Raw genomic sequence first — 27,524 nt, forward strand, 5'->3', positions numbered from 1 at the left:
TATTTCTGATCCTTTGGCGAAGTGTAGCTAGAAACTTTAGACGAATGCGGTAATGATGAACACAAGATTAAATGCTTGCATCAGTGAGCTCGAAAAGGTTTGAGGCAAATGGCGTGTCAGGTTTTATTTACATTTGAGCCAAGCGATCCCCGATCCGACCAGACGCTATGTACGCTTTGTCAGGTACAAACTATGTGGGATGCGGGGACCGTAGCGCAGGTTCCGCCGCTCTTTTTTCTTCTGGGCTAGGCATCAATTCTACGTCATGATGACAATGAGGCTCAGCTCTAACAAGATAAACCACCCAGTAGAACTGAGGTCTGGCCGCGAGATTGACAATTTTCTTTATCACCTATAACACAAGGGTTGAGAAGTCAAGATTGCTATTTCTGCTTGTGGCATCCGAACGTATAAGTCTTATGAAGGCTTGATTACCATAGAGAAATTGTGTCAACATTTACCAAATTATCCTGTCGCCAATCCATGGCCATTGACGCAAGAACAAGCGAAAAGATCACGCTGCCAATAAACATCATAGTCGCCTCAGAAACTATCCGTGTAGTCTTTAATTCGTTGATCCGACCCGAAGTCCTCCGATAAGAACTCTGATTCTCACATTCCTTGCGATGTGCAGTGCGCTCGCTCCCCAGTTAGCAAGGACAAGGTGATGTACATGCGCAGAGACGCCACTTAGACGGCTTCAACCTTGAGAGACCTATTCTTCTCACCATCAAGCGAACTTTCGACGTCAGGCTCGTCCTTCGTTTCAAGCAGGTCACCCTGGTTGCGGTATGCTCGCTCCATGTGCCAGTTGAAGGGGCTGTTCGTCGAAAACAAGGCTTCAATGGACTCCAGGGAGCGCCCAGCCGTCTCCGGGTAGAGAAGATAGACAACAGGAATCCAAAGCAAGTTCAGTCCAGCAAAGAGGAAGTATGTGCGGTTTTCGAGCTTTGAAAACATGACTGGGTTGACGAGAACTGTCATACCAACACCGAGAGCCCAACCCGTGATACCGAAGCCGTTACCCTGTGCGCGCATGTCGGAGCTCCAAATCTCTGTTGGGATCAAGAATGCGACGGTACCCCAGGTCGATGCGTAGACAAGATTGAAGAGAAACAGCATTGCGACAGCGGCAGGTGCAAACTTCGTCGCATTCTGAGGCTGAGATCGAGAAGCTTCGTATAGAGAAGCAGCGATTAGATTGACAGCAAATAGTCCAAAAGATCCCATCATCAAACAAGTACGGCGACCCAGGCGGTCGACGATTTGGGCAGAGATGATTGTACCGACAATGCCAACGGTATTAAGGCCGCCGGCCAAGCCGTTCTGGGTAAGTGTCGAGTAACCAGCAGCGCGAAGTAACGTTGGAGAGTATGCAGTGACAGCGGTAATACCGGACCAAGAAGCCATTATTTGAAGGAACAAGCAGAGCCAAGCGCGGCGACCCAGGTGCGTGCCAGGCTTGCCGCCCTTGCCCATTAGAATCTTAGCGAACTGCATGGGAGAGCTGGGCTTGGAGTCCTTTGCTACCGCGACGATCTCGAGAAACTCTTTTTCAATCTCAGGGGTGTAGCCGCCACGGACATGGGTGAGGACTTCGCGAGCTTCGTCAAAGCGACCAACGGAAGCCAAGTATCGCGGGGAATCTGGGAGCATCTTCACACCCAGAAGCAGCAGGATAGCGGGTATGCATTGAAAGGCGAGAAGAAATCTCCAGCGAATGTCGGAGTACCCGTTGTTGATGAACGACAGGCCGAACGAGAGCCAGTAGGCTACAGATATACCCAAGTAGTTGGCTATGAAGACGTAGCCAAGGTAGCCACCACGATGGTCCGCCGAGGATGTCTCAGACACAAGGACAGGAGTTATACCGGTAAGAGCGCCTGTCCCCAGTCCGGTGATGACACGAGCGACGAGGATGAAATCTGATGATTGCGTAGCGGCCTGAAGGGCTCCGCCGACCAGAGCAAAGACGGAACCGATCCAAAGACTAGAACGTCGGCCATCAGTTAACGCAACAAGATTAATTGACCCAAGATCGCTTACCCATTGATACGACCAATTCTATCTGCTAGCCAACCTCCAGCAAAGCAGCCGAATATGCAGCCGAGGTAGTAGATAGAGACAATTCCGCCTTCGTGCAAGCTGTCGCTGATTCTGCCATCGGGTGTCCCAATGCCTACCTCCTGCACATATCGGGGCGAACTGTTGACGCCGCCCATGACACCCTGGTCATAACCTTCAAAAAAGATGGAGATTAGGGAGAAAGTCTGGATAGCTATGTTCAGCTGTAAAGGCGACAGCTTCTTCCAAAAGGTGGTATAAGTCATGGTGAACTTCGAGGGCGTCCAGAGCCAACGTGTGTGGAAGATGCAGGTGGACAAGCTGAGTATCAACCACTCCTTCGTCGGGTTTGACGGATTATATATACTGCATCGGGAGCCAAGTCTAGACAAACATGTGCAGAATGATCTCGCAGTGAAGGATTAAGACCTAAAGACCGCCAAGTGCACATCATGAAACTATCAGGTGCAACTAGTCTACGTTCCGGGAATAATCCTCAACGTAATTATCTGTCATTCAACCCCATGGGGCGGGTGAAGCCAGCAGGTCCAACGTGCGCGTGAGCTAGGAAGAAGGTGCCGTGGAGGTGGAAGCGAATCCGGGATAAAGCGCTGAAAAGCACAGATAGCTAACTAGGTAGTATCGATGCGGTGAAAACTGGGGAAGATCCGGAGATGTTCGATGAGGTTCAACGCGCTGTACCGTTTACGGAACATCAGAGCCGTGTTACCACTTAACAATAGCCGCTTAGACGCTTTGCCGGCTTAGTCAGATGAAATCAGAATGTTCTGGCTCTGCCATCCTCACGGCCATTTCTCGGATTGCTTTTGCCTCAGTTGGTCTTTCACTTAATTATCCCCGGTCCGAGACTTGGCATAGTTAGTACCGAGACGCTCATGGTGCCCCGTTCAATCCAGCTATTTGGGTGGCGTGGCTGTTCATCTACACTCCAAGGTGGGGGCCCTGCGTGTCCTATAACTTACCGGTTCTACTGCCGTTGTTACATGGCAAGTTTCCACACCTGTATTATAAAGATACCGCACGCGACAACAGCTCCGTTCCTTGTTTCTTGATATCTGGGTACCGTTCTAGGCATTCTGCTTGACATTTGCTTTCAAACATCGTCTTTGGTTCCCAGTGGCCTTCTTTCACAAACTCTCCACAATGACTGCTCAAGGGAACCAACCCCTTGACCTCACAGTCCTGGGTCTGAACTCTGGGACATCTATGGTGAGAAATGCCTTTTCATCGACGATCTACCCTAGCACCATCGTTGTTTTAGCTGCGGGACGTATTCAGGGTCTGTGTTGGCTCTGGGTTTTGCACACGATGAGAGAACTACTGCAATTGCATTCAAAACGACTGTTCAGCTTCACTACAGCCTTTTCCCGTGCCAGCGGCGCCTCTTTTTGCATATTCCAGGGGCTCCAAACGTCCCAGCAGTCGCCTACTCCCTGCGTCATGGGGTTTGACACGCTGACGATAATAGGACGGTATCGATTGCACCCTGTGTCGCTTCCGCCAAGAGACACCCGAGTCACCTATGCAATTCGAGCTCCTAAAATACGATGAGGTTCCTCTTCCTCAACCTATAAAGAAGCGGGTAATGGATATCATTTTGCACGACCGCACGTCCGCATCCGGTCTGTCTGAAGTCAACGTTATCCTCGGAGAGACTTTTGCCGATGCGGTACATGAGTTTTGCAAGAAGCACAGCGTGGACGTATCGTCCATTGACGCTATCGGTTCTCACGGCCAGACGATTTGGCTGCTGTCCATGCCTGAGCCTGGGCAGGTTAGATCCGCGCTTACAATGGCGGAGGGCTGCTTCATCGCTTCCCGTACTGGAATCACCACCGTGACGGACTTCCGCGTTTCAGACCAAGCAGCGGGTCGTCAGGGTGCACCGTTGATCGCGTTCTTCGATGCTCTTCTCCTGCATCATCCCACCAAACTTCGAGCATGCCAGAATATAGGGGGTATCGCAAATGTTTGCTTCATTCCACCAGACAACAAGGGCGGCGTTTCTGAGACATACGACTTCGATACAGGCCCAGGCAACGTCTTCATTGACGCCGTTGTACGCCACTACACTAATGGCGAGCAAGAGTATGACAGAGATGGAGAAATGGGCGCCCGCGGTACGATTAATCAGACCCTCATCGATGATTTCCTGCAGCACAAGTACTTTAGTCTTGATCCGCCGAAGACGACTGGCCGTGAGGTCTTCCGGGATACGCTTGCCTTCGAGCTGATCGAGAAAGCGGAGAAGTTGGGCATGTCCCCTGACGACGTCGTGGCTACCGTCACTCGTATCACAGCCCAAGCCATTGTAGACCACTACCGACGCTACGCTCCAGCCGACCTGGAGATCGAAGAGCTCTTCATGTGTGGCGGCGGCGCTTACAACCCGAACATCACCAATTTCATCCAGAAGGCCTTCCCCAACACCAGGATCATGATGCTAGATGAGGCCGGTGTACCGGCAGGCGCCAAAGAGAGCATCACTTTCGCCTGGCAGGCTATGGAGGCCATTATCGGGCGCTCCATCCCTGTCCCCACTCGCGTTGAGACCCGCCGCGAGTATACCCTTGGCAAGGTGTCACCGGGCGCAAATTACCGCAACGTAATGGGGCGAGGCATGGCGTTCGGTGCTGGCCGGGACCACCTACCGCCTGTCAAGGATATGAACAATTACGTTGATGGCAAGTTGTTTGACAATAAATGGTGAGCGTCCATTACACTAGAATCACCAACGCCACCTTTCTCTGTTACATACCATGTGCCACCCATATCTACTGTCAAGTAGTTAGATCGGACCTAGCCCAAGCAGCAGCGTGGAGTAGCGAGACGAAGAGCAGATGTAGCAACTATGGTCGAGAGGGGCTAATGCTACGACATGACATATGTTCTCAAAAAGGGTTACACAGGAAAAGCCTACTACTAGTATACTTAGCAAAATTTGTCTTAAAATCTAAGAGGGGGGAGAGAGGTTTACAAAATTAGAACATAAAACTTAGCCTAAGGAAATAGGCTCTACGCTAGGTAGTATATAGACATATAGAAGTTCTAATACTATATACTATCTTTAATTTAAGGTTTTAGTTTTAAAGTTCTGAAAAAAAATTAGCCTAACATTACTTAACGTAAGTGCATAGCGAGTGGACCGGCTAGGCGAGTGGACCGCCCCAACAAGCCATTGGGCCCTCCAACCTTCAAACCTCAATGGATCAGCTACATAACCTCAAATCGCTCTTAAAAGAAGACAGGATTAAGCTTGCACTCTAAGCAATTAAGAAACCCCAAGAACTAAGCGTGCGACGCGCTGCTGTTGTCTACCAGGTGTCAAAAACAACCCTCCTTTGGCGACGCGCTGGGAGGCAGTCAACACGCGATACCCAGCCTAAATCATCAGCCCTTAATAAGATAGAAGAGAAGGCGCTTGTGCAGTATATAAGGAGGCTTGACGAGCAAGGACTTGCCTCAACGCTCCATTGCGTTGAAGATATGGCTAATTAATTGCGCGCTGCACGCGATGCAGAGCCTGTTGGCCCCTGATGGGCTTCAAACTTTGTCAAACGCGAGCCTGGACTCCAATCACGATTAACTCGACAGAGGGATCGCCAGAGAGTTCTCTGCAGCGACCTAGGGGTCATTGGGCCCTGGTTTGACCTAGTACGGAATGTTAAGGCCAAGTACGGCATCTAGGACGAAGATACCTACAACTTTGACGAGACTGGCTTTACTATGGGCGTTGGAAATTGCGTCAGAGTAGTTACTGCATCTGAGAGACGTACTTAACCTATTGGGGTCCAGCAGGGAGACCGTGAGTGGGTGACTTTGATTGCTGCAGTCAACGCGATGGGCTGGGCAATTGCGCCCTACCTTATCTTCAAAGCAAAGAACCACGACGCGTCCTGGTACCCTGATTTGAAGCCCTAATGGCGCATTGGGGTCAGTAACAACGGCTGGACTACTAACGATATTGGAGTAGCCTGGTTAAGGCACTTTGTTGAGCAGATTCGGGGCCAGAGGGTGGGTAGCCACGTGCTGCTAATAATCGACGGCTACGAGAGCTACAAGTTGCTTACTTTCCAAAATCTTTGCACAGAGAGCAAGATTATTACCCTATGTATGCCTCCACACTCATCTTACATCCTACAACCACTTGATGTGGGTTGTTTTGCCCCCCTAAAGCGGGCGTACAGCAAAGAGATTAGAGTCTTGGCGCTGGACCATATTGGCCGGATTGACAAAAAAGCCTTCATCGCGACCCTTAGGAAGGTGTTTGATAAGGCGTTTTTAAAGGCAAACATTATATCAAGCTTTAAAGCAACTGGCTTAGTGCCTAATGATCTATTGGTAGTGCTATTAAAGCTTGATGTGAAGCGTCGCACGCCAACACCGCCTCTCACAGGGGAGCCCCAATGGAACCCTAAGACACCTACCAACGCTAATGAGATAGAGGCTCAATTAATGTTGCTTCGCGATTGTATTTAGAGGCACCAAGGATCGTCACCTTCTCCTATAGTTGAGATGATGGATTAGCTGCAAAAAGGCACTGCAATGATACTGCATTCACAGACGTTACTAGCCGCCCGAGTGCTGCAGCTTGAAGCGTCAAACAGGGCTGCTTCTGAGCGCAAATCGCGCAAAAGAAAGTGGATTCAGAAGGGTGGAGACCTCTCAAAGGAACAGGCAGAGGATTTGATAGCCCAACGCGACGTTGGGGCGCAGCTTGAGGGGGAAACTCGTGAGGGTAGGGCTCGAACAGGTGCAGGCAAGCAGCACAAAAGGCACTGCAGGCGCTGCGGTGAGGCAGGGCACAACTCGCGCACGTGTGAGAAAGATGCAGTAGAAGTCAGCAATTAATATTTGCTACTGTTAGCTATAGTAAAGCATTGTGGTGTTGCGCAATTGCTTGCAGAGTGCCTAATGGCTTGTTGGGGCGGTCCACTCGCCTAGCCGGTCCACTCGCTATGCACTTACGTTACTATCTATCCTACCGTACTGTACCTTGGGCGGGGTTCGCTACAGTCCGTGCGCACCCAACGAGCCAGTTCAGTCAACGAGCCACCTGAAGCCCCGCAACCTCATGAACCATCCCAACTGCGACGCGTCATAACTCCACAACCATGGACCCGATTCAAGAAGCGATTGGATATATCGAATCGCGTAAGGCTGGAGATAAATTCTCGTACTGCCAAGTTGCAAAGATATTCGGAGTTGATCGAACGACGTTGTTGCGGAGGCACTGGGGCGCACAACAACCCTGGGGCACAGAGGCGGCCGAACATTGACGAAATCTTAACCCACAACAAGAGGATGAGCTTATTAGCTTCGTAAAAGGGCAAACAAAAGATGGCGTACCACCTATAAGGAGTATTTTGAAGAATTTTGGCAGCGCGGTTGCGCAGCATGAGGTTTCGGATAGCTGGGTTACCCGGTTTTGACACCGTCATCCTAATGAGCTTATCTCTAAATGGGATACTGGTATGGATTGTGAGCGTTACTTGGCTGACAACAAGCGTAAATATGAGTTGTACTTTAACTTGCTGCACTCTAAGATGCAAGAATATGAGATTGAAGAGCGCAACACGTACAATATGGATGAGAAGGGCTTCTTTGTTGGCATCGCCCACCGCAGGAAGAGGATCTTCTCTAAGGCAGTTTATGAGTCGGGGGAGCGTACCGCAGCGATGAGAGATGGTAATAGAGAATGGGTAACGCTGCTGGCTTGCGTATGCGCTTCTGGAGAGGCATTGCTGCCCGCTCTCATCTATCAGGGCATCTCCGGGGTTCAATCAAGCTGGGTTGACGACCTGTTGGCCGAACAACACCAAATCTTTGTATTCCACTCGGCTTCGGGATGGTTAAATAATGATTTGGGACTTGCCTGGCTTCAACAGGTCTTTGAACGCTTCACGGCAGCCAAAGCTCGTCGGCAATGGCGCCTTCTGATCCTTGACGGCCACGCCAGTCACCTCACGCCCGATTTTTTGGAGTATTGTGAAGCCAAACGCATTATGGTTATGGTGTACCCACCACATTCTACACACAGTTTGCAGCTGTTGGATGTTGTGCTCTTTTTGCTGCTTTTAAAGCACTACACCGAGGAGCTTACCCAGCGCCTCCAGCGGACCCAAGGCATCTCGAAGATCACTAAACGCGACTTCTACAGCAACTTTTGGCCGGCTTGGAGCTCTACAATGACTCACGATCTTATATTGAAGAGTTTCCAAGCTACAGGCGTATGGCTGATGGACGCTGACCCGGTACTTCAACGCTTCAACAACCAACCACAACAACAAGATGACGAGCCAGGAATTGGGGAGCAAGGCGACGGCAATACCTGGCCTCAACTGCGCAAAATTGTTGACGCTGCGGTGGCTGACAAGGCCAAATTTGAAGCCAAACGGCTGTCCCAAGGCCTACACTCGCTGCAGGTTAACAATGAGCTTCTCCGCCTCCAAAACGCGGAGCTACGCGCTGAACTCAACCTTATGAGATCCTGACCGTCTAAATCAACAACACTAACTACTCAAGAGGGCGACGATTGGCACGGCGGAGCTGTATTCTATAGTCCTAGGAAGCTTGCCAGCCTCCGCGCGCGCAAGGCCGCAGAACTAGACGAAGCTGCGGAGCTACAACTCCAAAAAGCTCGCGATAGAGAGAGAAAAGCAGCAGAAGCAGCTGAGAAAAAGCGCTCTCAAGAAGCTGCAAAGGTGGCTCGATAACAAGCCAAAATTGCTAAGGATGTAGAGCAGTTATGGCAGCGTGAGGAGAAAGCTGCCGAACGGGCACTTAAAAAGCAGCAACAACAAGCTGCAACTGCTTAAAAAAGTCGCGATACAGTAAATAAGCATAAGCGAGAAGCCTCACACAAACCAGCAAAAAAACCAATAAAGCGTCGTCGTGTTGTTGCTCCATTAAGTAGGGTGGTTGCCAGTCCGCCTTGGGCGCCCTCCCCACCCAGATTTGGCTTGCGAGAGCGCCAACTTAAGACGCCAGCGAGATACAAGTAGTGCAAACGCTTTAGTAGCGTTAATATATCAATACACCAAAATATCTCACGATAATAGCTATTGTGGGTGGCTCAATAACCTCATCTTTTTTGTCGTCTGATCTTGTTGGGGTGGCTCGCTGACTGAACTGGCTCGTTGGGTGCGCACGGACTGTAACCGGCCCACAAAAAGATAACATATCCCTCACTACAGCGACTGCACACGATGCCACCTTCACACAATGCCGACTTCACACGAAGCCTGCGAGCATATCGACACATGATGGTGCACGAAATCATGTGCTCTTCAGTTACCTGCACTCGTTTTCCCGACATTACAAGCGCATCACGAATCATCGATTTATTGGTGCTTGTCTTCATGTGCAGACTACCTGACCTACGGAGCAAAGATGATGGGAAGGTCTTGGTTCGGCTTTGAACGATGGTTCATGCACACACGTACCATGCCTTAGTAGAATAAGACTACAGGCCATCTTAGCAATCAGTATAAATATCATGTACCTGGAGAACATACATTCGTTTCCATCACATCAAGTTCAATATTAAAGTTGAATATTACAAGCTGGATACTTCCCGTCTCATATTACGCCTTCACCAATACATCGACCGCACCTGCCACAAACTCCAACACATATCCGCTTTGCAAACTCCTTCCTCCCGTCTTCGTTGCGCCTTCACCAATATATTGGCCTCGCCCGCACCTGCAACATACTCCAACCCCAACTTCACCTAGCAAACTGCTTCCTCCATCATCCGCAACAATGACCACAGTCTCAGTTCGCCGTGGACACGCCACCATCGGCGCCATCATCAGCGAGGTCCAGCAGTATCTGCCGCCGGACACCACCGACCGTCCTGGCTACAAGCACTGCCACATCACGTACCGGCTTTTAGCCAACACATACAAGCGCGCCGAGGACTCCGACGCCCCCGAAAAGGTCTACAAGGAGCTTCGGCAACTCGAGATCGAGCTCCGACGCCGCCTAGCCAACTTGGAATCCTCCAAGGGCGTCCCTGCCAAGATGACGGCGCTCCTGAACGAGCTCAAGGCTGCCCTCGACGACGCCTTGGCTGGGGGCGTCGACCTGGACTTTTTGATCCAGGGCATGGTCGACCTCCTGGAGGACAAGCCCGTGGGCCAGTCGGCGCCGAAGACGGAGCCGGAGCCGGTGTTGACGGTGCCAAAGTGGAAGCTCGAGAAAGTGGAGGCCGAGCTCGCGGAGGCGAAGGAGAAGATTCGGAGGCTGAATGAGGAGAATAATTCGTTGGTCATGGCGAACAAGAAGTTGGAGTCAGACCGCGATTTATTGGCCTACATGGGGAAGGGGAAGAAAGGACGGCCGACAAGCTACGCATGATGTTTCACGGAATAACTTGCGACGCGATTGCGGGAAACGGCATCTGAGTGGACGGCAGTGTGCACCATGTGAGCTTGACATTGCATGGATGCGATCCGAGGAAACATGGGACATGTACAAATTGTTTGTTTAGATCTGATAATGCAGGTGTTGATTTTCCAACGTAACACAAACGGCGAATAGCGGTGAACGACGCCGACGATTCATTTTCACCTTCACTCCGACTTCGCCAGCCACGTGGTGTTTGTTTGTCTTATCTAGCCTCACCTCGCAACTCCAACTTTCTCATCGCTACCTCCAACACATCCCACCAACAATCGCCCACTAAGATAGTACTTTGGTATGTCTCCGCTGTAGCCCTTCACAAACACTCCTAACACTAGACAGTCGAAATAGAAGTTCCTTCGCTCTCGCAGCAGCTAGCAGCCAGGTTTTGGCAACCTCATTTAGTACTGAGAAGTTTCGGTTCCTGTTCACTCGAGCTGACCTCACCATGTCGCTCAACAAGCGCACTGGTCTCTATTCAATGCCGAGCCACCACATACACGCCGCAAAGCTGACCCCGCGTCCTACTTTCAACAGTATGGATTTCGCAGCTGAGGAAGCCAAAGCTTCGCAGAATCGGGTGCAGGTGGTGAAGGACGAAAAAGGTGAAGCTACGCCGCAAGAGCGGAAAGTCAAGAAGAAGAAGCAATCCATTTCTGCGGGCGACGAGCAACTGAGCAGTCGCACGCCACAATCTTCCACCCCGCTGATCAAGATCGTCCCAGCTACGTCCAGCACCAAGGGCAAGAAAGAGAAGAAGTCTTGGGAGAAAGATGCTCCTCAGTCTGACAAAAAGCGCAAGCGTGCGAGTGAAGACCACGCCTTCGCTCCAGTGCTGCCAAACTCGCTGAGCGCTGTTGGCGCCGACATGCTCCGAAACGTCCAGTCATCAGTCCAGGCGGCTCGCAAGGTCTTCAGCAGTCCAAGCGCCGTAGCTGAACACACCGAAGGGCCATCCAAGAAGAAGTCCAAGAAGGACAAGACGAGCCGCAAGAGCAACGACACCATTGACTTCGACCGCATGGCGAAAGAGACGCGTTCCATCGACCGACAAACAAGGAAGGAGAAGAAGGCGAGACGACAGAGTGCTGGGGCAATCCAGGCTCTCCCGCCTTCCGACATCCCAGCTGCAGTCTTCTCTTCGCTCCCGCGAAAGACCCCAGTGCCCCTCCCCGAGAACGCCTTCTCCCACTCCGCCAACGCCAACAGAATCGGCCGCCGAGACTCCCGCCTCCTCATCCTCGAGACCCCCCTCTCGCAACTCCCCAAGACCCCAGTCCACCTCCCCGACTCCCCCATTCCCTTCAAGCTCACCGACGCGAAGTCAAAAACCCACACGAGCTCGCGCGTCGCAGACCCGTCGCCCCCAACCCCCCTCGTGGCGGACGTCCCTTCATCGGCCCCGCCAGCCCTGTACAAGAACCACAAGCTCGAGCTCAACCCCGACGGCCGCGTGTCCCTGACCTCGTCGAACCTGCTCCAGTACACGACCACCACGCAGCCGCTCAGCGACATGCCCAAGCCCAGACTCAAGCCGCGGTCGCGCGCAGCGTCGGCAGCGGGCTCGACGACATCGGGCGGCACGACGCCGAGCATCAAAGAGATGTTTGCGCGCGCGGGCAGGAAGGCGGCGGGGAATCCGTTTGTGGTGTCTGGCGAGACGGTGGGGCAGACGGACGACACGAAGAGCGCGAAAGCGAAGAAGAAGAGCGAGAAGAAGAAGCAGAAGAACAAGCTCAAAGCCAAAAAGAAGGAGCAGAAGGACAACGCACAGCAGATGGAGAAGGAGAAGGAGAAGCCAGCCCAGCACACTCCCCACGCAACCCTCGATAATTCATCCGCAAACAGCTCCTTCATCAAACACTACGCCGCCCTCCAGTCCACCGTCGACTTCGCCGCCGAACGCACGCACCTCGCCGCCCTGCAGAGCTGGCGCGCCGCCGCCGCCGAGCGCGGGCCCCTGCCCTGTCTGGGCCAGAAAGCGAGCGGCTGCAATGCGAAGCGCGAGACGGTGCTGCGGATGCGGAGGCAGCTTGCTGAGGACGCGTCGTGTGATGCGGGCTCTGCGGGCTCTAAGGGTGCTGAGACTCCTAAGGCTGCTAAGGCTTATAAGACGTCTAAGACCCCGACGACCTCGACGGCCTCGATGGTATCTAAGACCTCCAAAGTGCCCGGCGAGACCGCAGACACACCCTCCGCCTCCGCCACCGCCGCAGACACACCCACACACCCCCCACCAGACGCAGCAGCAGCCATCGCATCCGCACACGCCCACGTCGCCACCGCAGAATCCTTCCTCGCCGCCGCGCTCACAGCCCGCGTCCCCGTGCCGCGCGGCCCCGTCGAGGGCGTGTGGCGGCTGTACTGCGCGGCGTATGGCAGGGAGCATGTGGATCGGTATGGGGCCGGGGGACGGGAGTTGAGGGTTTGGTCTTCGTTGGATGCAGAGGCTGAGACTGCCGCTACCTCCTCGAATGCCGCTGCCGCCGCAGACACGTCGTACACCGCAGCCCTCCACATCCCGCCCCGCTCCCTCCCCTTCACCCTCTCCCCCTTCCCCTTCGCCCCCGTCCCCGCAGCGACCGTGGCCTTCGCACTCCCGGCGTACGCATCTTTCCGGCCCCACGCACTGCGCACGAGCGAGGGATATGCCGTGGAAGTGGTATTTCTGGGGGGTGGGTGTGCGTTGGTTAGGGTGGATGTGAGGTTGTTGTTGAGTGGCGGGGTGGGGGGGGTTATGGAGTTTGTTGGGGTTAGGGTGGTGTAGAGAGGGGGGGATGAGAGGGGGACGGAGAGAGGGGGGAGAGAGGAAGACAGACAGAAGGACAGAGACAAAGAGAGGGGGGAAGAGGAGAAGGAAGGAGGTAAGGTGGTTTGAAGAGGTGAGGAGGTGCGAATGTGGAACCGGTAGGGATGTGGTGCTGGCTCTTTTGGGCGGGAGACTCGGGATAGGACGGGACTCGCGATGGAGAATGGATAGTCTGCGTTACTCTGTTGACCCTCCACGCATCGCGTTGATCACCAATACCAGACTCGACGGCGCTCCGTGCCTCAGGCACATATAGTACAATTCCAATAGTACAATTCCAATCAATTCAATACATCCTGTAGGGTACACCCTACCTCTTCTCACCCTTCTCCCGCTTCTCCTTGTTCTCCGCCGCCAGCCGCTTCGCGCGCACCATGGCTCTCCGCCGCTCTCCACCGTCGACCTTGTGCCCGCGCCTCTCCTCCCACATGCCCTCCTGCAGCCTGATGCGCGCGCGCATCCCCTCGCCCTTAATCGGCTCGACATAGCTCCCCTTGATCGTGCGCGCGCCCTGCACCAGCACCCCGCTAACGGGCTGCAGCTCCGCGCTCGCGGCGCCGCCCGCAGGCACATTGACGACCACGCGGCGCGTAGCGGGGTTCCGCGTGGCGGTTGCCGCCGCCGAGCGCGGACTCACGGTGTTGCCGAGCGCGGGGTTGGGCTGCACGGGGGCCTCGACGACGGCCAGCTCGGCGACGCCGTCGGCCACGTGTGCGCAGTCGCCGCCGATGCCGTACTCGGCGTTGCGGAACTTCTCGCGCCAGTGTAGTAGGTAGCGCCGCGACCGCGCGGGCTCCACGCCCAGTTCTTTGAGTTGCGGCGACGTCAGCGTGAAGAGCGCGTCCCACGACGGGATCTTGCCCGCGTGCGCGCTCAGGCCGCGGCCGATGGCGGTCAGGAGGGAGGCGGCGTCCGGGATGAAGGGTGTTGGTTTGGGGATGGGCCGCATGGGGATCGAGTGCTGGAGGTGGCGCGCGCACGTCCGGGGGAGGGAGACGGCGGCCGAGGCGCTGACGAGCGGGCGTCGGAGGATCATGGCGGCGGTGGATGTTGGTGGTGCGGAATCGTGGGTGTGGTGTTGTGTCGCTGGACTTTTGGCCAGGAAGGTTTCGGCGTCACGTGCGGGCGTGGCATTGGCGAATCAGGGCGCGGGGCCGCCGACGACATCACCGCCCCGCCAGGCAGCTCCGAGCTTCCACCTCACCCGCAGTAGTAGAGAGTCTCCTATTGCATCACCCTCCACCATGGCCGCCCCCGAAGTGCACCACCTGTTCCACCACCCGATCGCGGACCACTCGTTCTCGGCGGACCGCCAGACGCTCGCCGTGGCCCGCGACAACAACGTCGACCTGTACGCGCACTCGGGCGCCGGCTTTAAGCTGCAGGACGAGCTGACGGGCCACGACAAGACGGTCACGGGCGTCGACATTGCGCCCAACAGCGGCAAGATCGTCACGTGCTCGCAGGACCGCAACGCCTACGTGTGGGAGCCGTCGGCGGGCGGCTGGAAGCCGACCCTCGTGCTGCTGCGCATCAACCGCGCCGCGACGTGCGTGCGCTGGGCACCCTCCGAGACCAAGTTCGCCGTCGGCTCCGGCGCGCGCCTGATCCCCGTCTGCTACTTCGAGGAGGAGGACAACTGGTGGGTGTCCAAGCACATCAAGAAGCCCATCCGCAGCACCGTCACCGCCGTCGCCTGGCACCCCAACTCGGTGCTGCTGGCCGCGGGCTCGACCGACGGCCACGCCCGCGTGCTGTCCTCGTTCGTCAAGGGCGTCGACGCCCGCCCGGAGCCGAGCGCCTGGGGCGAGCGCCTCCCCTTCAACACCGTGTGCGGCGAGTTCCTCAACAACACCGCGGGCTGGGTGCACAGCGTGGCCTTTTCGCCGTCAGGCAACGCCCTGGCCTTCGCCTCGCACGACTCCACGCTGACCGTCGTGTACCCGTCGGCGCCGGACCAGCCGCCCGCCGCCGTCGTCAGCATCGCGACCCAGGTGCTGCCGTTCGTGTCGCTGGTGTGGAGCGCCGAGGACGAGATCATCGCCGCGGGCTACAACTGCGAGGCCTACCGCCTGCAGGGCAGCGAGGCCGGCTGGGCGCTCGCCGGCTCGCTCGAGAGCAAGGGCCGCCCCGGACTCGCCGAGGCCCGCGACGAGAGCGCCTTCAACATGTTCCGCCAGATGGACCTCAAGGGCAAGACCAGCGCCGACGACACCAAGCTCAAGACCGTGCACCAGAACACCATCAGCACCATCCGCAGCTACGCCGAGGCCGACGGCCGCGTGAGCAAGATCAGCTCCAGCGGCGTCGACGGGCGCGTGGTGATTTGGAACGTGTAGTGTAGTGTGGTAGTAGTAGTAGTATCCATCGCTGGTTGAGGTCGGCGGCGCTCAGCCGTTAGCCGGCCGCCGCCATCTAGAAACATAGAAATAAAACAACCGACCCGCACGCATCCCGCAGCGAAAGTGGAGTGACCGCCGGATATCGAACAGAAACACGCGCCCCCATGTCATACCTATCATACACCCATCTCCCCATCCCCCCTTCCACCCCCGCTCTCTTCTTCACTGCAAAAGCCTACCCAAACCCACTAAACCCGTTCCCAAACGCATCCAACTGCGCGCCCTGGAACGCGCCCCCAGCACCCGCGCCAACACCGACACCCACGCCCTGCGTCTGGCTGTCGTTCAGAAACCAGCTCCAGTCCTGGTCGATGTCCATGGGCATGTTCTGCCAGGAGAAGTTGTTGGTGGGCAGCGGGAAGGCGGACATCGAGTCGTCTTTGACCGCGAGGCCGCCGCCGTTGCCGGGCGCGTTGGCCGCACCTACACGACCGCCTACATTCCCTCCGGCGGTGCTACCAGAGGGTGTCTGCCCGTCGTCCAGCGTCGAGAAGTTGTAGAACCCGTCGTACGCCACAAACGGACTCGGGTCGAGCGCGAACCCGCTCCCGGCCGCACTCACACTCGACTTGGGCGTCAGCGAGAGAGCAGCAGGGTGCGAGAACACCGACCCGGCGAACCCGCTCTTCTCGCTCGTCGGCGTGTACAGCGGCACGCCCGCCCCGGAACTCGCGCTCCTGACCGACGGGCCCGGCGAGAACCCGGGGGCGCCTGGCGACCGCCCGGGTGGTGCGGGCGGCGACACCGCCTGGCCCCCGCGCCGGATCGAGATGGTGCCGAAGTACGGGATCACCATGTCGTCGTCGGCGGCCGGGTCGCAGCAGGGTCCGGCCTGTGCGTGCGCGCCCGCGCGGAACTTGGCCTGCATTTTCTCGAGCACCTGGGCGGACTGGAGGGCTACTTTGCCGCCTTTTTCGCTCGACGCGCGGCGGAAGATGTCGATGCTTATCTCGATTAACCTTACGTCGGCTTCGATTTCCTGCAGCTTGGCGGCGGAGGCGCCGCTCGCGGGCGTGAAGTTGAAGAGGCCGATTTGGATCAACGTCGCGCTGGTGAAGCCGATGAAGTCCACGGCTTTGCATTCGTACAGCGGCTGCACGGCGCCGGTGCGCAGCGCCTGGTACAGGCGCAGGACCTCGCGCGAGCCGGCGAGGCAGGCGGTGCGGGAGTAGGTGAAGCGCGAGTTGGTGGTGGACTTGAGCATGAAGGGGAGGTGCAGGTAGACGCGGATCTGGTGGTACATCATCTGGGCCATGATGCGCTCGCGCAGCTCAGCGGCGTTGGACTCGGGCGACGCGAGGAGCTCGGAGAAGTCGAGCCAGGTGGGGTCGAGCTTCTTCCACAGGTCTTCGAGCTCCTGGTCGAGTTGCAGGGCCCAGGCGAAGGACTGCTCGGCCACGCCCTGGTTGCGGTCGATGACGCGGCCGGCGAGCTTGGACACGTGGGTTACGAAGACGAGTGGGTGCATATATTCGCCGCCGAAGTCCGGGACGGTCAGGTCGCAGTGCAGGTCGCTGATGCCGTAGGGGAGGCCCAGGAGCAGCGACAGAAAGCGGTCGCCGTGGTACATGCCCCACCAGATACTCTCGTGAGCGACTGAGGAAGTACGCTTGCGGTGGAGACCCTGGGATGTTAGCTGTGATAGATAGATAGAAACGTCGACATACCATGAGCTGGGCATACATCAACCCCTTGCGGTGGCATATCCAAGCCCGACGTGGCTGGCCAATGTCGGCGAACCACTTCGACTTCAACAGCAGACACTCCATACCCTCGAGGGTGGCAGCAAACTCATCGTCTGACAGCACCCATCTGTCGACGGCCTCGATGTACCGCTCGACGTCGTCATCCTCAGCCGACGAACAAATACCAACCGCAAGCAGCACCGTGCCGATGGCGCCGATATTGCTGGAGGTAATGGCCTCCGTGGCAAACTGCGCAAGCGACTGCTCCGGGCTAGACGTACCGCTGCACTTGCGCCTCCACGTCAGCCACCACTCGCTGTTGCTGTTTAGGATCTTGGTGAGCTGGTCATACGACGGCAGCATGGCGAGGAGGCCCTGCTTGACTCGTTCCCGCTTCGCCGACAGCGCGGGCACCTCGGCGCTGGTCAGGTCGTCGGGGTGCTTGTTGACGACCGTGTACCGGTCGTCAGTCCCGCTCTCTGAGGCCGGGAACCTCTTGTGCTGCGGGCCCATGCGGGCCTTGATCTTCTCCTCGGCGTCGTTGAGCTGTGGTGTGAGCACGCGAAACGTGATGGAAAGTGGAGACTTACTGCATCCTCAAGGACGGACAGAATGGGAATGTGGTGGCGTGCACTGACAGACGGCACTCGCTGGCTTTCCCTTAGGATATTCGACGAGGCTTCCGACGACAGCGGTGTGGGCGGGAAGGGGTCTTTGGTGTATACATTCCTTGGCGACGTCGTCTCCGCCTGGCTCTGGCTGGGGCTCTCGGACTTGACTGTCTTGTCCTCGAGCAGCGAATCAACTAGCGCTTCAAGACGCGACACGCGTTCACGCAGGTTCTTCCTGTGGTCGACAATGACCTCTGGATTGGCATTCTCCTGGTCGACGCACCTGCTGCCTCGAGCAAAGCACTCGGAACACACATCGGGATTGTCGGACTGGAAGATGCAGCGGATCTTGCGGCGGCGACCTGGGGCACGTCAGGATGCACGAGTGGAAAGCAATTGATTGATAATATGTATGTGAGGGTGAAGGACACGGCGAACGACTGCAAAGCGAAGACCGGACGAACGTACATTCGAAGCAACTGTGCGTGCCCTTCCGCATCTTCTTCCGCGTCGGCAGCGACTCTTCCTTGGGCATCTCGATGGTGGGTGGGTTCTGTGCTGTGGTCCTGCAAGTTTCGTCCGGCTGATCCGGGGCGCCCTGGCTGCGTCCGCAACCCTATAAGTTCACGATCACAGGCGAAAGATGATTCCTGCGCGTCTGCTCAGGATGGTAGATGCGTGGGAAATACTCGATTGCTGGAATCGCAGACAGCAGGCTCTGCGGTGAGGATGGTGGAATCAGAGGGAATCCAAGAGGGTCGGACGAGGGTTCGTCCGCGTCTTAGCTAAGCACGAAGATTTGGATCCGCTGGCTGCCGCAAGAAAGCTCCGGTGGCAGACGTGCGTGCCTGAGGGCTTACTCATATATCAGTCGCATCCCCTGGCTCTAGGCACCCATTAAACGCGTTCATGTGCTTGCCAGAAGTCGGTGCAGTTGCGTGCCGCTTTGGGTGCGGGCTGCAAGGCCAAGGCCCAATGGGCGTGCGCGCGGTGCGAGGCGAGGCTGTGCTTATGGGCAGAGTCGGACCATCGTGGAGATTGCGGATAAACCGGAGGCTCCGAAGCGCCGAGAGATTGCTGCCCAGCTGCTTAACCCCGCGGTGTTCAGGAAGCACCTTGGGGTTGACGCGTCTGGAACCTGAGGGCGTAGGGAGGGTCCTGGGATCGGCGCAGGGCTAGCAGCCAGCCCTACGGTACGCACGCAACCAACGTCATTCCGGTGGGCCCGCAAACGACCGCAAACAACGGCGTCGTCATGGCCTGGAGGAGAGGCCGTCCTCGTAGTGTGTAGAATTGCTGTACCAACACCACACCCAAGATGGCCACGCAATTCCCCCTCAGCCCGCCGCCATCACCCCGTGCTCGCCGAAAACACCCCTCAAAGCAGTCCTCAGAGCAGTCCTCAGAGCAATTCTCGAAACAATCGAAACAATCCTCGGAGCAGCCTTTGAAACAATCCTCGAGGCAATTCTCAAACCAATCCTCAAACCAATCAAAACAGTCCTCAAAACAGTCCTCAAAACAGTCCTCAAAACAATCCTCCTCCTTCGCCGCCCTCGCCGCAACTCCCCTCCCCTCGCCCACCCCAAGCTCACCCTCCCATTCGTCTGATACACCAGACTCCCTGCTCACAAGAGTACGTACCCCGACAACCGATTCCCTGCACACCCACACAGACCCCAGACACCTATACCAGCTACCCAGCCACCCATATCAACTGTCCAGCTAACAGCACAAGCTCATCCTCACCCCCCTCCTCTTCACCTCCTTCCTGCTCTCACTCTTCCTCGTCACCGCGCGCGACCGCGCACGCCGCGCACACGCACACTCGCACACCCACACCTCCCCGTCGTCGTCGTCGGCGGCGTCGTATGTAACCCGGCTCCGCGACGCATGGCGCGGGACGGCGCCGTATCAAGCCGCGCCGTATCAATCCGCGCCGTATCAGTCTGCGTCCACTTCCACGTCCACTTCCACTTCCACGTTGAATGAGGATAATACCGCAGCCGACGGGAGCAGGTGGTTTCTGCACAAGAAGATCCGCCGCGTGGCGCGCGTCGAGGTCGGCGAGGCGTTTGATGGGCAGGCGCGGGTGTTGCTGGGGATGGGTGTTGTGGGGTTGGTTTGCGGGATGGGGATTTGGGTCGGAGTGTGGAGGGCTATAGGGGGTTTGGGGGGGAGTGAGGCGTGAGGCGTGAGGCGTGATGGAGATGGGGGGACGGGGTGGGATAACTACTGTAAAACGGGGGATCGTGGGTTTGCATCGGGGAGCGTCTGACTGGCATTTTGAGAGCGTTGGGCTGGTATTTCGGAGGCGTTTTGGACGGAAGACTATATGACTGTATGGCTGCATGACTGTATGGTATGGTATAACTCGCGTCACGGCGGAAATGTATCGATTAGGCATATATCCACGAACAACAAACAAACAACTGCTCACTCAGTACAGCGTCCGCCCCGGCGCCGGACCGCCCCACGTGCCATTCGGCCACCAGACGCCCGCGCGCGTGAAATCGCTATACGACACCCCGCCAAACGGCAGGTAGTTCACAAAACCGAAGCGGAAGTACTCGGGGCCCTGTTGTGCACGCCGCGTCCACGTGAAATTGCCCGCGCCGCCCGCATGCACGCCCCGGTAGCGCTCGACGTCGTTCACGAGGACGCTGACGCCGTCGTAGCCGCGCAGCACCGACGCCCACGCGAACGTGATGTTCGCCCCGCTGACCGCGGCCGTGACCGAGGGGATGCCCGAGCCCAGCTGTGCGTCGCCCCGCAGCGCGGCCGCGGTTTGCAAGATTGGGTCGAAGCCCCAGCGCGCGATGCCGTTGATGAACAGCCCGACGAGGAGGCCCTGGCACAGCAGCGACGCGCGGGTTTGCATCGAGGTGCCCGGGAGCAGCAGCAGGGCGAGGATGTAGTGGTGGATGCGCAGGCTGAGGCGCGGGAGGGCGAGGCAGAGCAGCAGGCCGGTGCCGAGGAGGGCGTACAGGCCCAGCATGCGGGGCAGGCGGCCTTCGGTGCGGAAGCACCACGCTTGGTAGAGGACGACGGCGAAGAGGACGAGCACGATGATGATTAGCGCGGTGATGGCGCCGGGCTGCTGCTGCAGGTCGTGCGGTGTCAGCCGCTGGATCGGGATGCGCTCGAATGTGTAGTTGCCCAGCGCGCCCACCCAGCACCCGCCGACCCATAGGATTGTCTTCTCCACGTGCGCTTTGCAGTTAGTAAGGGTCTTGCGGATGCTGTAACGGTACATGAACGCCATTACGAATGCTGCTGGGAGGAAGCGGCCCAGTGTTGTGGAAGCCAGGGAGGCGTAGTTCGCGTACGTCGGCGGGTCGGAGGCCATGGCGATCTGGAAGAAGATGATGACGAAGATCGGGACGAAGAAGGTCGCAGGGCTAGACGTGAACAGAGCAAACGCTGCCGTGAAGATGGTCGACAGGATGAGCAAGTCCCACCGCGGATCTCGGCACTTCGCCGCAGCACTCACCACCTGCGCCGTCTGGTTGAAGCTAAACGACAGAGGGAAGCTGGAGTCAAAGCCCACACTCGATATGCCATTCCTGTCCACAGCCCCAAAGCCATCCCTCTCGCCCACCAAAGACACAACTCCGCACCCACCCCTCCCGTTCCCAATCACACCCGCCTGGATAGCCGCAGCACACACAAACGAATCGCCCCGATACACCGCATCGCCAGCCTCGTCCTCCGCACCCCCCACAACAAGCGACCGATACACAACCGACACATTCCCCACCGCGCGCGGATTCAACACCTGCGTCCCCGCACACCCCGCAGGGCAATTGAACGCAAACGCCGAGTCCTCAAACGGCAAGCAATTGCGCCCATCGACCCCGCAGCTCTGCGCGCTCGGCCACAGCTGCGCCGCGCAGCCCAACCGCACCGGCGCCCCGAACCCTGCCACGTCCCCCGGCAGCCCGAACGCGCTGATGCGCACCGCGAACAGCACGGCCCATAACACGAAGACCGCGCCGAACACGCACGCGCGCAGCGGCTGTGGAATCCGCGCGAGCACCCGCGCAGGCAGCGTCTGCGCGCGCTCGCACACCGGCGTAATGCGGTGCGGCGCCGGCGCCGCGGGGCCGCGGATCCAGCGTAGTCCGTTGCGGCCCCAGCGCACAGCAGGCGTGGGCAATCGCTTCTCGACGCTCGACCACGCCCTGGCTGCCCGCGGGCGCCGCGGCGCGCGCGCGCGGTCCTCGAAGTCCAGGCTCGTGCGCGGAGTTACGGGTTTCGGCGTTCCGGGGGCGGCTGAGGACGAGCCGCTGGGGGCGAGGCCGGGCTCGAGGTCGACGGGCGCGGTGGACGCCGTGGCGGGGGATTTGGCCATGGTCGCGTTCGCCGGGAGTTAGGATGGGTGGCTTGTCATGGTGGGTGAGCGCGGGAGGTGAGTGAGGGCATTGAGGGCTAGTCGGTGGCGGGCGTGGCGGATGTCATCGTCGTCTGGGGTTGCGTGGACGGGATCCACTCTGCCGAGCCGGCGCGGAGCCGCTTGTGTCGGGAACGGAGTGGCTCGCTGCTGATTCATGAAACTGCTGTGTGAGGTTGGTCTCAAACGAGCACTAATTCTGCGATCCGTGGCGATGAGTTACGGTGTACTGATCGTTTCTTGATGCACGACACCTTGAGGAAACTACGGAGATAGGTAGTGCCAAATGATTCACGTGACGTGTAGAAATCTAGGTCACGGTTATGCGCCTTTGTTGTGCGGAGAAAGAGTCGATGAGTCTTTTTCATGGCACCATCTGAGTGTCATTCTAAGTAAGGAAAATTGCATATGACTGCAGGTCAGAGGCAGAGGTCCAAGGTTACACCTCCGTCGATGAGTACCTGAGAAACTCCGCGCGACTACGCACAGTATCGCTTGAGACAAGCATAAGCCATGCTTATTGACACAAACATTGATTTAACCTCATTCAATTTCGCGTGTGGCCGTAGCCGCTACTTGATATCATCTCCAAAGCCAAGCGACGAAATCCCTTGCTATGCAACCGCTCAAACGCAACAAACAAACACTGCAGCGCAGCTCGCAGACCCGCTAATTCCTCACCTGCCGTACTCCAGACTCGGCACAATGACCGGACCGTACTTCATCGGCGCATTGTAGCCGCCGTCGTTCTGCACCATGAAGTCCACCGCCAGACTCAACTTGCCGCTTCCGTGCCCGGGCACCGCTTGGCCGAATGTGCCGTTGACGATCTCGGGGTCGTAGATGACGCATGCAACGTAGTTTCTGCGGCCCATGAGGCGCCTGTGCTCGCGAGGCTGCCCGTTGACGTCCTGGGTGAAGATCTCCATCATGTCTTCCTTGGTGTCGGAGGGCTGGTGGTTGCTGCGGTGGCCGTTCTGCGGTACGTACAGCGCCCGGTTGTTGTGCAGTAGTCGGAGGACGTAGCTGCCCGGTGGGCCGTTGACCACTGAGGACGAGATAATTTGGTACATGGTCTTGTGGTCCTGTGGCTTTGCTGGGTCGTGTACAAGTCCGGCACCGCAACAGTCAACTGCTCCGGAGAAGAACGTCATCCGTAACGATTTGTTGTGAGCAATGCCCTGCAGGGTTCGAATCAGGTATGTGCGCTCGAGATCCTAAGGTCGTTAGCAGGGTCCAAGTCTCATGACGCTGGATGTCTTACCTTCGATTCGTGTGTCCACAGATCTCGCAACTCGTCAAGAAGATCAATCTCTCCAAAAGGACTCAAGACGCCACTCATAAGACCTGACTTGCCCACAGCTTTCTTGATCGAATTGAAGCCGTCACCGACTACACTCTTTGCACCAACAACACCGGCGACACCGGCTGTGACCTTGCCAAGCATGTTGAATGTACCCGTGACTGCTTTCTTGCCAGTTGCCATGGAGTGAGCCAGGTGCTCAACGGACTCCAGACGGGGGTAGACGATAGGCACCGGAACCATCCAAATGCAGTGCTGCACACTTGGCGGTAATGTCGCAACCTTTGGGAAGATTCCTTGGTATGTCGGACCCGCCATGACCTGATGAGGATTGCGCTCAGATCGGCAGTCGGGGCCAACAACTGTAACGCAAGGGCCAAGATACTTGATGAAATGCCAGCCAGTACCAGTAACGGTGAAGAGATCAATGTCGTTGCTAACATTGCGGAGAATCTCGAGTGTGGTGTGGTGTTGGAAGAGGAGATACATCTCAATACCAAGTCGTCCAATGTTCTTGAACATGTTGGAGAATTGCATGTATTCTGGGTACGAGCCAAAGCCGTCAAAGCTACGCACAGTCAGTATTGTCAACACATGTCTTGGCTGAGAACTTACATATCATGATCGTCGAGAGCAAGAATGTGGGGAATCTGAGCGAACGCTTCTCTCAAGTTCGGCTGATCAAAGTGACTGGTGTAGTAGTGGAAGAAGGCATGGCAGACCTCCTCTTCATGTTTCGCTGTCCATGGGGCGTTCTTGCGTGCATCTTTGCCACTCGTCGCTGTCCACTGCTTCAATAGTGGAATCTCTTTCCACAACCTGTCGGCATAAATTTGGCCTCCGAGGCCTAGCTGCACATGGAAACCACCGCATTCTGCGTTCTTTTGTAGGATGTCTTTCCACATAAGGCCCACGCCGCCAAGTCTAGTCCTTTCGTTGGCGCTCACATTGAGAGCAAAGTCGTTGCCAGAATGAGCAATGAATCTCCAGCTGGTCTCGTGGCGGCCAGCTACCAAGAACTCGTAACGAGTGCAGCCAAGATGCGATGTGATAGCGTAAGTCCACTTGGCCGCATGCTCCTCCTCCATCCTCAAATCAATATCATATCGGTAGAATATCCACGTTTGGTGGGTGTAGATAGGATTCGCCTTCAATTGTCGAGGGCTTGGTGACAGATCCTGGCTCTGATGAATGTGGATTGTTGGGGGGTGTGGAGTGTTCGTAACAAGCAAGATAGAACCAAGCCATAGCCCTCGCTCGAGATCCATATTTGTGTACCTCAGGTAGGGGCCAAAGTATACGCCGTTTGTGGGTTGCACCTTATACGTGTCCACGCCCGCCGTGGGTGGTGGTCCTGTGAAGCCTCCAGCGGTTGGTGTGGCAAGCGGCGCCATGCCAAAGTCACCAGGGTATCCCGCTGTTTGAGTAGGAAATCCTGGCGATGCTAGAGGCTGTTTGCCAAAGGACGGCGAGGCAAGAGGGTTGACGAATGTTCCTGTCGGAGACAATGGTTCGTTCAGGTTAAGAGGCGTCGGGCCCTTGGGGAACTCCCATTGTGTGGACTGCGTAGGCAGATGGATGTAATAATACTGTCCTGAAGAAGCGTCAAGGTGTGCGATCCATCCTTCAGGTAGAGGCGGCGGAGATGCCAGTCCTGTTCCAGGGGCTGGGCTTGGCGTATGGGTTGGCTGAGCTGTTTGAATCTGCGGAAGAGACTGCTGTGCTGAAGGTTTTGGCGACATCACATTGACTGGCTGCGAAGGCCCCGCCTGTTGAGGCCGTGGGTCGTTTGCAAATGCGGGATGTCCCTGCATTGGATCGGACAATGAAACACCTTGAGGAGCAGGCGCAGGTTGCTGCCCTTTCTCATTCGGGTATCGCTGTGCTTGTTGGGCATTTGCCTGCTGAATGCTCGAGTATGATGGAGGGGGCTCGTCATTCACAGTCATGCGACCCATATCTTGAGTTAGAGGATGCTCGGGCCTCATGCTGCTGGGAGGTGGTGAAGACACGTTACCAGCACCGGTCGGTGCCTGTGGAAGAGGGCCTTGGGGAGGTGTGCTTGTAGCGCCTGGCTGGGCCTCGCCCATGCCTTGGTACACCTGTGGCTGACCATAGGGGGTTTGGCCTGGTTGCTCTGTTGGTGTCCAAGGTCTCCGTATAGGTTGCTGCTGCTGTTGCTGGCTGGGAGTAGGCGAGCTAATCACCGGCCGAGGTTGCTGATTTGCATAGACCTGGTTTCTTTGCGCAGCAGCCGCATTCTGGGCACTCTGCGCTTGCAAACTCGTCAACGTTGATGTCCCAGCTATGCCAGCTGCTGCGAACCGTGCTTCAATGCCACCGCCGGGTGGCGGGATAATTGGGGTCTCGGGCGGTGGGGGGGATCCTCGCTGTGCTTTAACAGTGGATGTGGAAGCTGTTGAGCTGAGGCGATTGATCCCTCCTGGGTTTGGGATATTCAGTGCCTGTGGCGGTGCTTGGCTCGAGGATGCGCCCGCAGTCGCGTTTCCGCTTGGAGGAGGCCAGTACTGCTGGTGGTACTCGGGAAATGGATTTTGATCGGTGCTGCCCTGCCTTTGCGGCGCTCTCGCAAACAGACCTTCCTTGTCTGGTGTGTCTGGGCCTGGCGAGTCCGGAAGCGGCTTGGGCGCTGTCCCCCGACGCTCCGCGAGTCTCGAAGGCTGGATTGACCCATCTTGGTTCCGCCCGCCGTATCCTCCCACGCTCGGTCTGTTTGGATCGCTCGCGTCGAAGCGGGCGCGCTGCTCTGGCGAGAGAGGAGCGGGCGCAGCGTTCGAGCTGCGTCTGCGGCCTTCCGGCTGCGGCGGCGTTGCATTTCTTGCCGGTCGCTCACGCTCACGCTCACTGAGAGGGGTATATCGGCCCTGGCTGAGATTGGGCGGCCCGTTGTCGACGGGGTATGGAAGGGGGGCGGTCGGTGGGGGAGCTGTGGGCGGACTCGATGGCGGTGCCGGAAACGAGGGCATAGGAGGCGGGCGCGAGAAGGCTGGCAACGAGAAGGCCGGCGGCTTGCTCGAATTGCCAGCCGATTCTGTTCGCGGCGGCGGGCTCTTGGAGGTGGGCGACTGCTTCTGTATCCTCAGGGGCCCGACGGTAGGCGTCTGCGTGTCTCCTTCGTAGCGCAAGAAGAGCTCCTCCTCCGGCCTGCCTTGCTTACGACCCTCCATATTGATCTGTGCGCGGTTTGTATATGTGAGCGCGCTACTTTCTCATCTGCAACCGGTGGATTAAATGCAATCGAATCTTGGTCACTCGCGCTGCTTGGTAGGCAGGAGCGTGGTGGGGCAGCGACGGATGACGTCTGACGCAGGAGAGCACCGGGTACCTTCACATGCACAGTATAGGGAGCGGTGGGGTTATATGCAGGCAGCTGGAAGAGCGGCAATGTGCCTGATTCCTGCTGCCGTCCGTGGCAAACTCCCGTAGCCTCGCTCCATGACTGCGCTTGCGCCTCAGTTGGTATATTGGGCTCTGCTGCTCTCGCGCTTCTGCGGCCTCCTATTGGCCAGCGACTCTACACGCGCCCGCCAAGTGTGACTGTTGGTCGCCAAAGCGGCCGCAGGCGCGTAGACGGTCACGTTTCAGGCAGCTCCTCTGCTCCACCGCGAAGGAGACGTTCCGAGTCGACGGCTGCGCGCAGCTGTTGGATCCACAACGAGCCACTCTTTCGCACACTGAGTCCCTGGATGGGCCACGAGGACTTGGGCTAGAACACGAGCTCGAGAATAAATCCTCTCTCTCTCATTAAAAAAAATCACAATGCAAAAGAGAAGGAACATCATCTGCTGTGTTATCCCGACACAGCAGAA

At 57.2% G+C, this 27,524-nt stretch overlaps 10 protein-coding genes across 10 annotated transcripts; 5 read left to right on the forward strand and 5 right to left on the reverse strand.

The window, feature by feature from the left end:
* Positions 1-338: 338 nt before the first annotated feature.
* Positions 339-2,513, reverse strand: C7974DRAFT_369158 (major facilitator superfamily transporter sugar). The gene is made up of 2 exons (XM_046139933.1): positions 2,047-2,513; positions 339-1,990 (listed from the first exon to the last, which is right to left on the reverse strand). The coding sequence occupies exons 1-2, from the start codon at positions 2,328-2,330 to the stop codon at positions 691-693; spliced, it is 1,584 nt and encodes a 527-aa protein (XP_045991303.1). The 5' UTR covers positions 2,331-2,513; the 3' UTR covers positions 339-690.
* A 380-nt stretch (positions 2,514-2,893) lies between these two features.
* On the forward strand, positions 2,894-5,161 carry C7974DRAFT_405564 (UPF0075 domain protein). The gene is made up of 2 exons (XM_046143058.1): positions 2,894-3,294; positions 3,554-5,161. The coding sequence occupies exons 1-2, from the start codon at positions 3,229-3,231 to the stop codon at positions 4,793-4,795; spliced, it is 1,308 nt and encodes a 435-aa protein (XP_045991304.1). The 5' UTR covers positions 2,894-3,228; the 3' UTR covers positions 4,796-5,161.
* Positions 5,162-9,656: 4,495 nt separating this feature from the next.
* On the forward strand, positions 9,657-10,622 carry C7974DRAFT_77877 (uncharacterized protein). Its single transcript, XM_046147261.1, has one exon. The coding sequence runs from the start codon at positions 9,850-9,852 to the stop codon at positions 10,444-10,446; it is 597 nt and encodes a 198-aa protein (XP_045991305.1). The 5' UTR covers positions 9,657-9,849; the 3' UTR covers positions 10,447-10,622.
* Positions 10,590-13,258, forward strand: C7974DRAFT_476319 (uncharacterized protein; the record flags this gene model as incomplete). Its single annotated transcript, XM_046146680.1, has 1 exon — positions 10,590-13,258. Exon 1 carries the CDS (start codon positions 10,940-10,942, stop codon positions 13,256-13,258), a length of 2,319 nt encoding a protein of 772 aa, XP_045991306.1. The 5' UTR covers positions 10,590-10,939.
* A 99-nt stretch (positions 13,259-13,357) lies between these two features.
* Positions 13,358-14,367, reverse strand: C7974DRAFT_405569 (IGR protein motif-domain-containing protein). Its single transcript, XM_046143059.1, has one exon. It carries the CDS (start codon positions 14,334-14,336, stop codon positions 13,611-13,613), a length of 726 nt encoding a protein of 241 aa, XP_045991307.1. The 5' UTR covers positions 14,337-14,367; the 3' UTR covers positions 13,358-13,610.
* A 45-nt stretch (positions 14,368-14,412) lies between these two features.
* On the forward strand, positions 14,413-15,758 carry C7974DRAFT_77890 (structural constituent of cytoskeleton). The gene has a single exon (XM_046147262.1). It carries the CDS (start codon positions 14,545-14,547, stop codon positions 15,637-15,639), a length of 1,095 nt encoding a protein of 364 aa, XP_045991308.1. The 5' UTR covers positions 14,413-14,544; the 3' UTR covers positions 15,640-15,758.
* C7974DRAFT_77901 (uncharacterized protein) lies at positions 15,759-18,924 on the reverse strand. The gene is made up of 4 exons (XM_046147263.1): positions 18,467-18,924; positions 17,978-18,360; positions 17,370-17,933; positions 15,759-17,326 (listed from the first exon to the last, which is right to left on the reverse strand). Exons 1-4 carry the CDS (start codon positions 18,531-18,533, stop codon positions 15,878-15,880), a joined length of 2,463 nt encoding a protein of 820 aa, XP_045991309.1. The 5' UTR covers positions 18,534-18,924; the 3' UTR covers positions 15,759-15,877.
* Positions 18,925-19,316: 392 nt separating this feature from the next.
* On the forward strand, positions 19,317-20,236 carry C7974DRAFT_428944 (uncharacterized protein; the record flags this gene model as incomplete). The annotated part of the gene is made up of 2 exons (XM_046144621.1): positions 19,317-19,634; positions 19,737-20,236. The coding sequence occupies 2 exons, from the start codon at positions 19,317-19,319 to the stop codon at positions 20,187-20,189; spliced, it is 771 nt and encodes a 256-aa protein (XP_045991310.1). The 3' UTR covers positions 20,190-20,236.
* A 1-nt stretch (position 20,237) lies between these two features.
* On the reverse strand, positions 20,238-22,790 carry C7974DRAFT_346017 (uncharacterized protein). Its single transcript, XM_046139372.1, has one exon. It carries the CDS (start codon positions 22,350-22,352, stop codon positions 20,439-20,441), a length of 1,914 nt encoding a protein of 637 aa, XP_045991311.1. The 5' UTR covers positions 22,353-22,790; the 3' UTR covers positions 20,238-20,438.
* A 135-nt stretch (positions 22,791-22,925) lies between these two features.
* Positions 22,926-27,136, reverse strand: C7974DRAFT_369172 (uncharacterized protein). The gene is made up of 3 exons (XM_046139934.1): positions 24,310-27,136; positions 23,656-24,262; positions 22,926-23,608 (listed from the first exon to the last, which is right to left on the reverse strand). Exons 1-3 carry the CDS (start codon positions 26,880-26,882, stop codon positions 23,069-23,071), a joined length of 3,720 nt encoding a protein of 1,239 aa, XP_045991312.1. The 5' UTR covers positions 26,883-27,136; the 3' UTR covers positions 22,926-23,068.
* Between the last annotated feature and the right edge of the window lie 388 nt (positions 27,137-27,524).

The sequence above is a fragment of the Boeremia exigua genome (assembly GCF_020726555.1).
Source record: "Boeremia exigua strain MPI-SDFR-AT-0100 chromosome Unknown C7974scaffold_15, whole genome shotgun sequence".
Classification (NCBI taxonomy): domain Eukaryota; kingdom Fungi; phylum Ascomycota; class Dothideomycetes; order Pleosporales; family Didymellaceae; genus Boeremia; species Boeremia exigua.

Excerpts from the sequence above, each read along its gene's own strand:
- C7974DRAFT_405569 (XM_046143059.1), bottom strand. The coding sequence starts at position 14,336 with ATGATCCTCCGACGCCCGCTCGTCAGCGCCTCGGCCGCCGTCTCCCTC.
- C7974DRAFT_369172 (XM_046139934.1), bottom strand. The coding sequence starts at position 26,882 with ATGGAGGGTCGTAAGCAAGGCAGGCCGGAGGAGGAGCTCTTCTTGCGC. Across the intron at positions 24,263-24,309 it reads GCTCTCGACGATCATGATAT|CTTTGACGGCTTTGGCTCGT; the intron begins GTAAGTTCTCAG and ends GACTGTGCGTAG. Across the intron at positions 23,609-23,655 it reads TGTGGACACACGAATCGAAG|GATCTCGAGCGCACATACCT; the intron begins GTAAGACATCCA and ends TAACGACCTTAG.
- C7974DRAFT_346017 (XM_046139372.1), bottom strand. The coding sequence starts at position 22,352 with ATGGCCAAATCCCCCGCCACGGCGTCCACCGCGCCCGTCGACCTCGAG.
- C7974DRAFT_77901 (XM_046147263.1), bottom strand. The coding sequence starts at position 18,533 with ATGCCCAAGGAAGAGTCGCTGCCGACGCGGAAGAAGATGCGGAAGGGC. Across the intron at positions 18,361-18,466 it reads CACGCACAGTTGCTTCGAAT|GTCGCCGCCGCAAGATCCGC; the intron begins GTACGTTCGTCC and ends GACGTGCCCCAG. Across the intron at positions 17,934-17,977 it reads TGTCCGTCCTTGAGGATGCA|CTCAACGACGCCGAGGAGAA; the intron begins GTAAGTCTCCAC and ends CTCACACCACAG.
- C7974DRAFT_369158 (XM_046139933.1), bottom strand. The coding sequence starts at position 2,330 with ATGACTTATACCACCTTTTGGAAGAAGCTGTCGCCTTTACAGCTGAAC. Across the intron at positions 1,991-2,046 it reads AGAATTGGTCGTATCAATGG|TCTTTGGATCGGTTCCGTCT; the intron begins GTAAGCGATCTT and ends CCGACGTTCTAG.
- C7974DRAFT_405564 (XM_046143058.1), top strand. The coding sequence starts at position 3,229 with ATGACTGCTCAAGGGAACCAACCCCTTGACCTCACAGTCCTGGGTCTG. Across the intron at positions 3,295-3,553 it reads TGAACTCTGGGACATCTATG|GACGGTATCGATTGCACCCT; the intron begins GTGAGAAATGCC and ends TGACGATAATAG.
- C7974DRAFT_77890 (XM_046147262.1), top strand. The coding sequence starts at position 14,545 with ATGGCCGCCCCCGAAGTGCACCACCTGTTCCACCACCCGATCGCGGAC.
- C7974DRAFT_77877 (XM_046147261.1), top strand. The coding sequence starts at position 9,850 with ATGACCACAGTCTCAGTTCGCCGTGGACACGCCACCATCGGCGCCATC.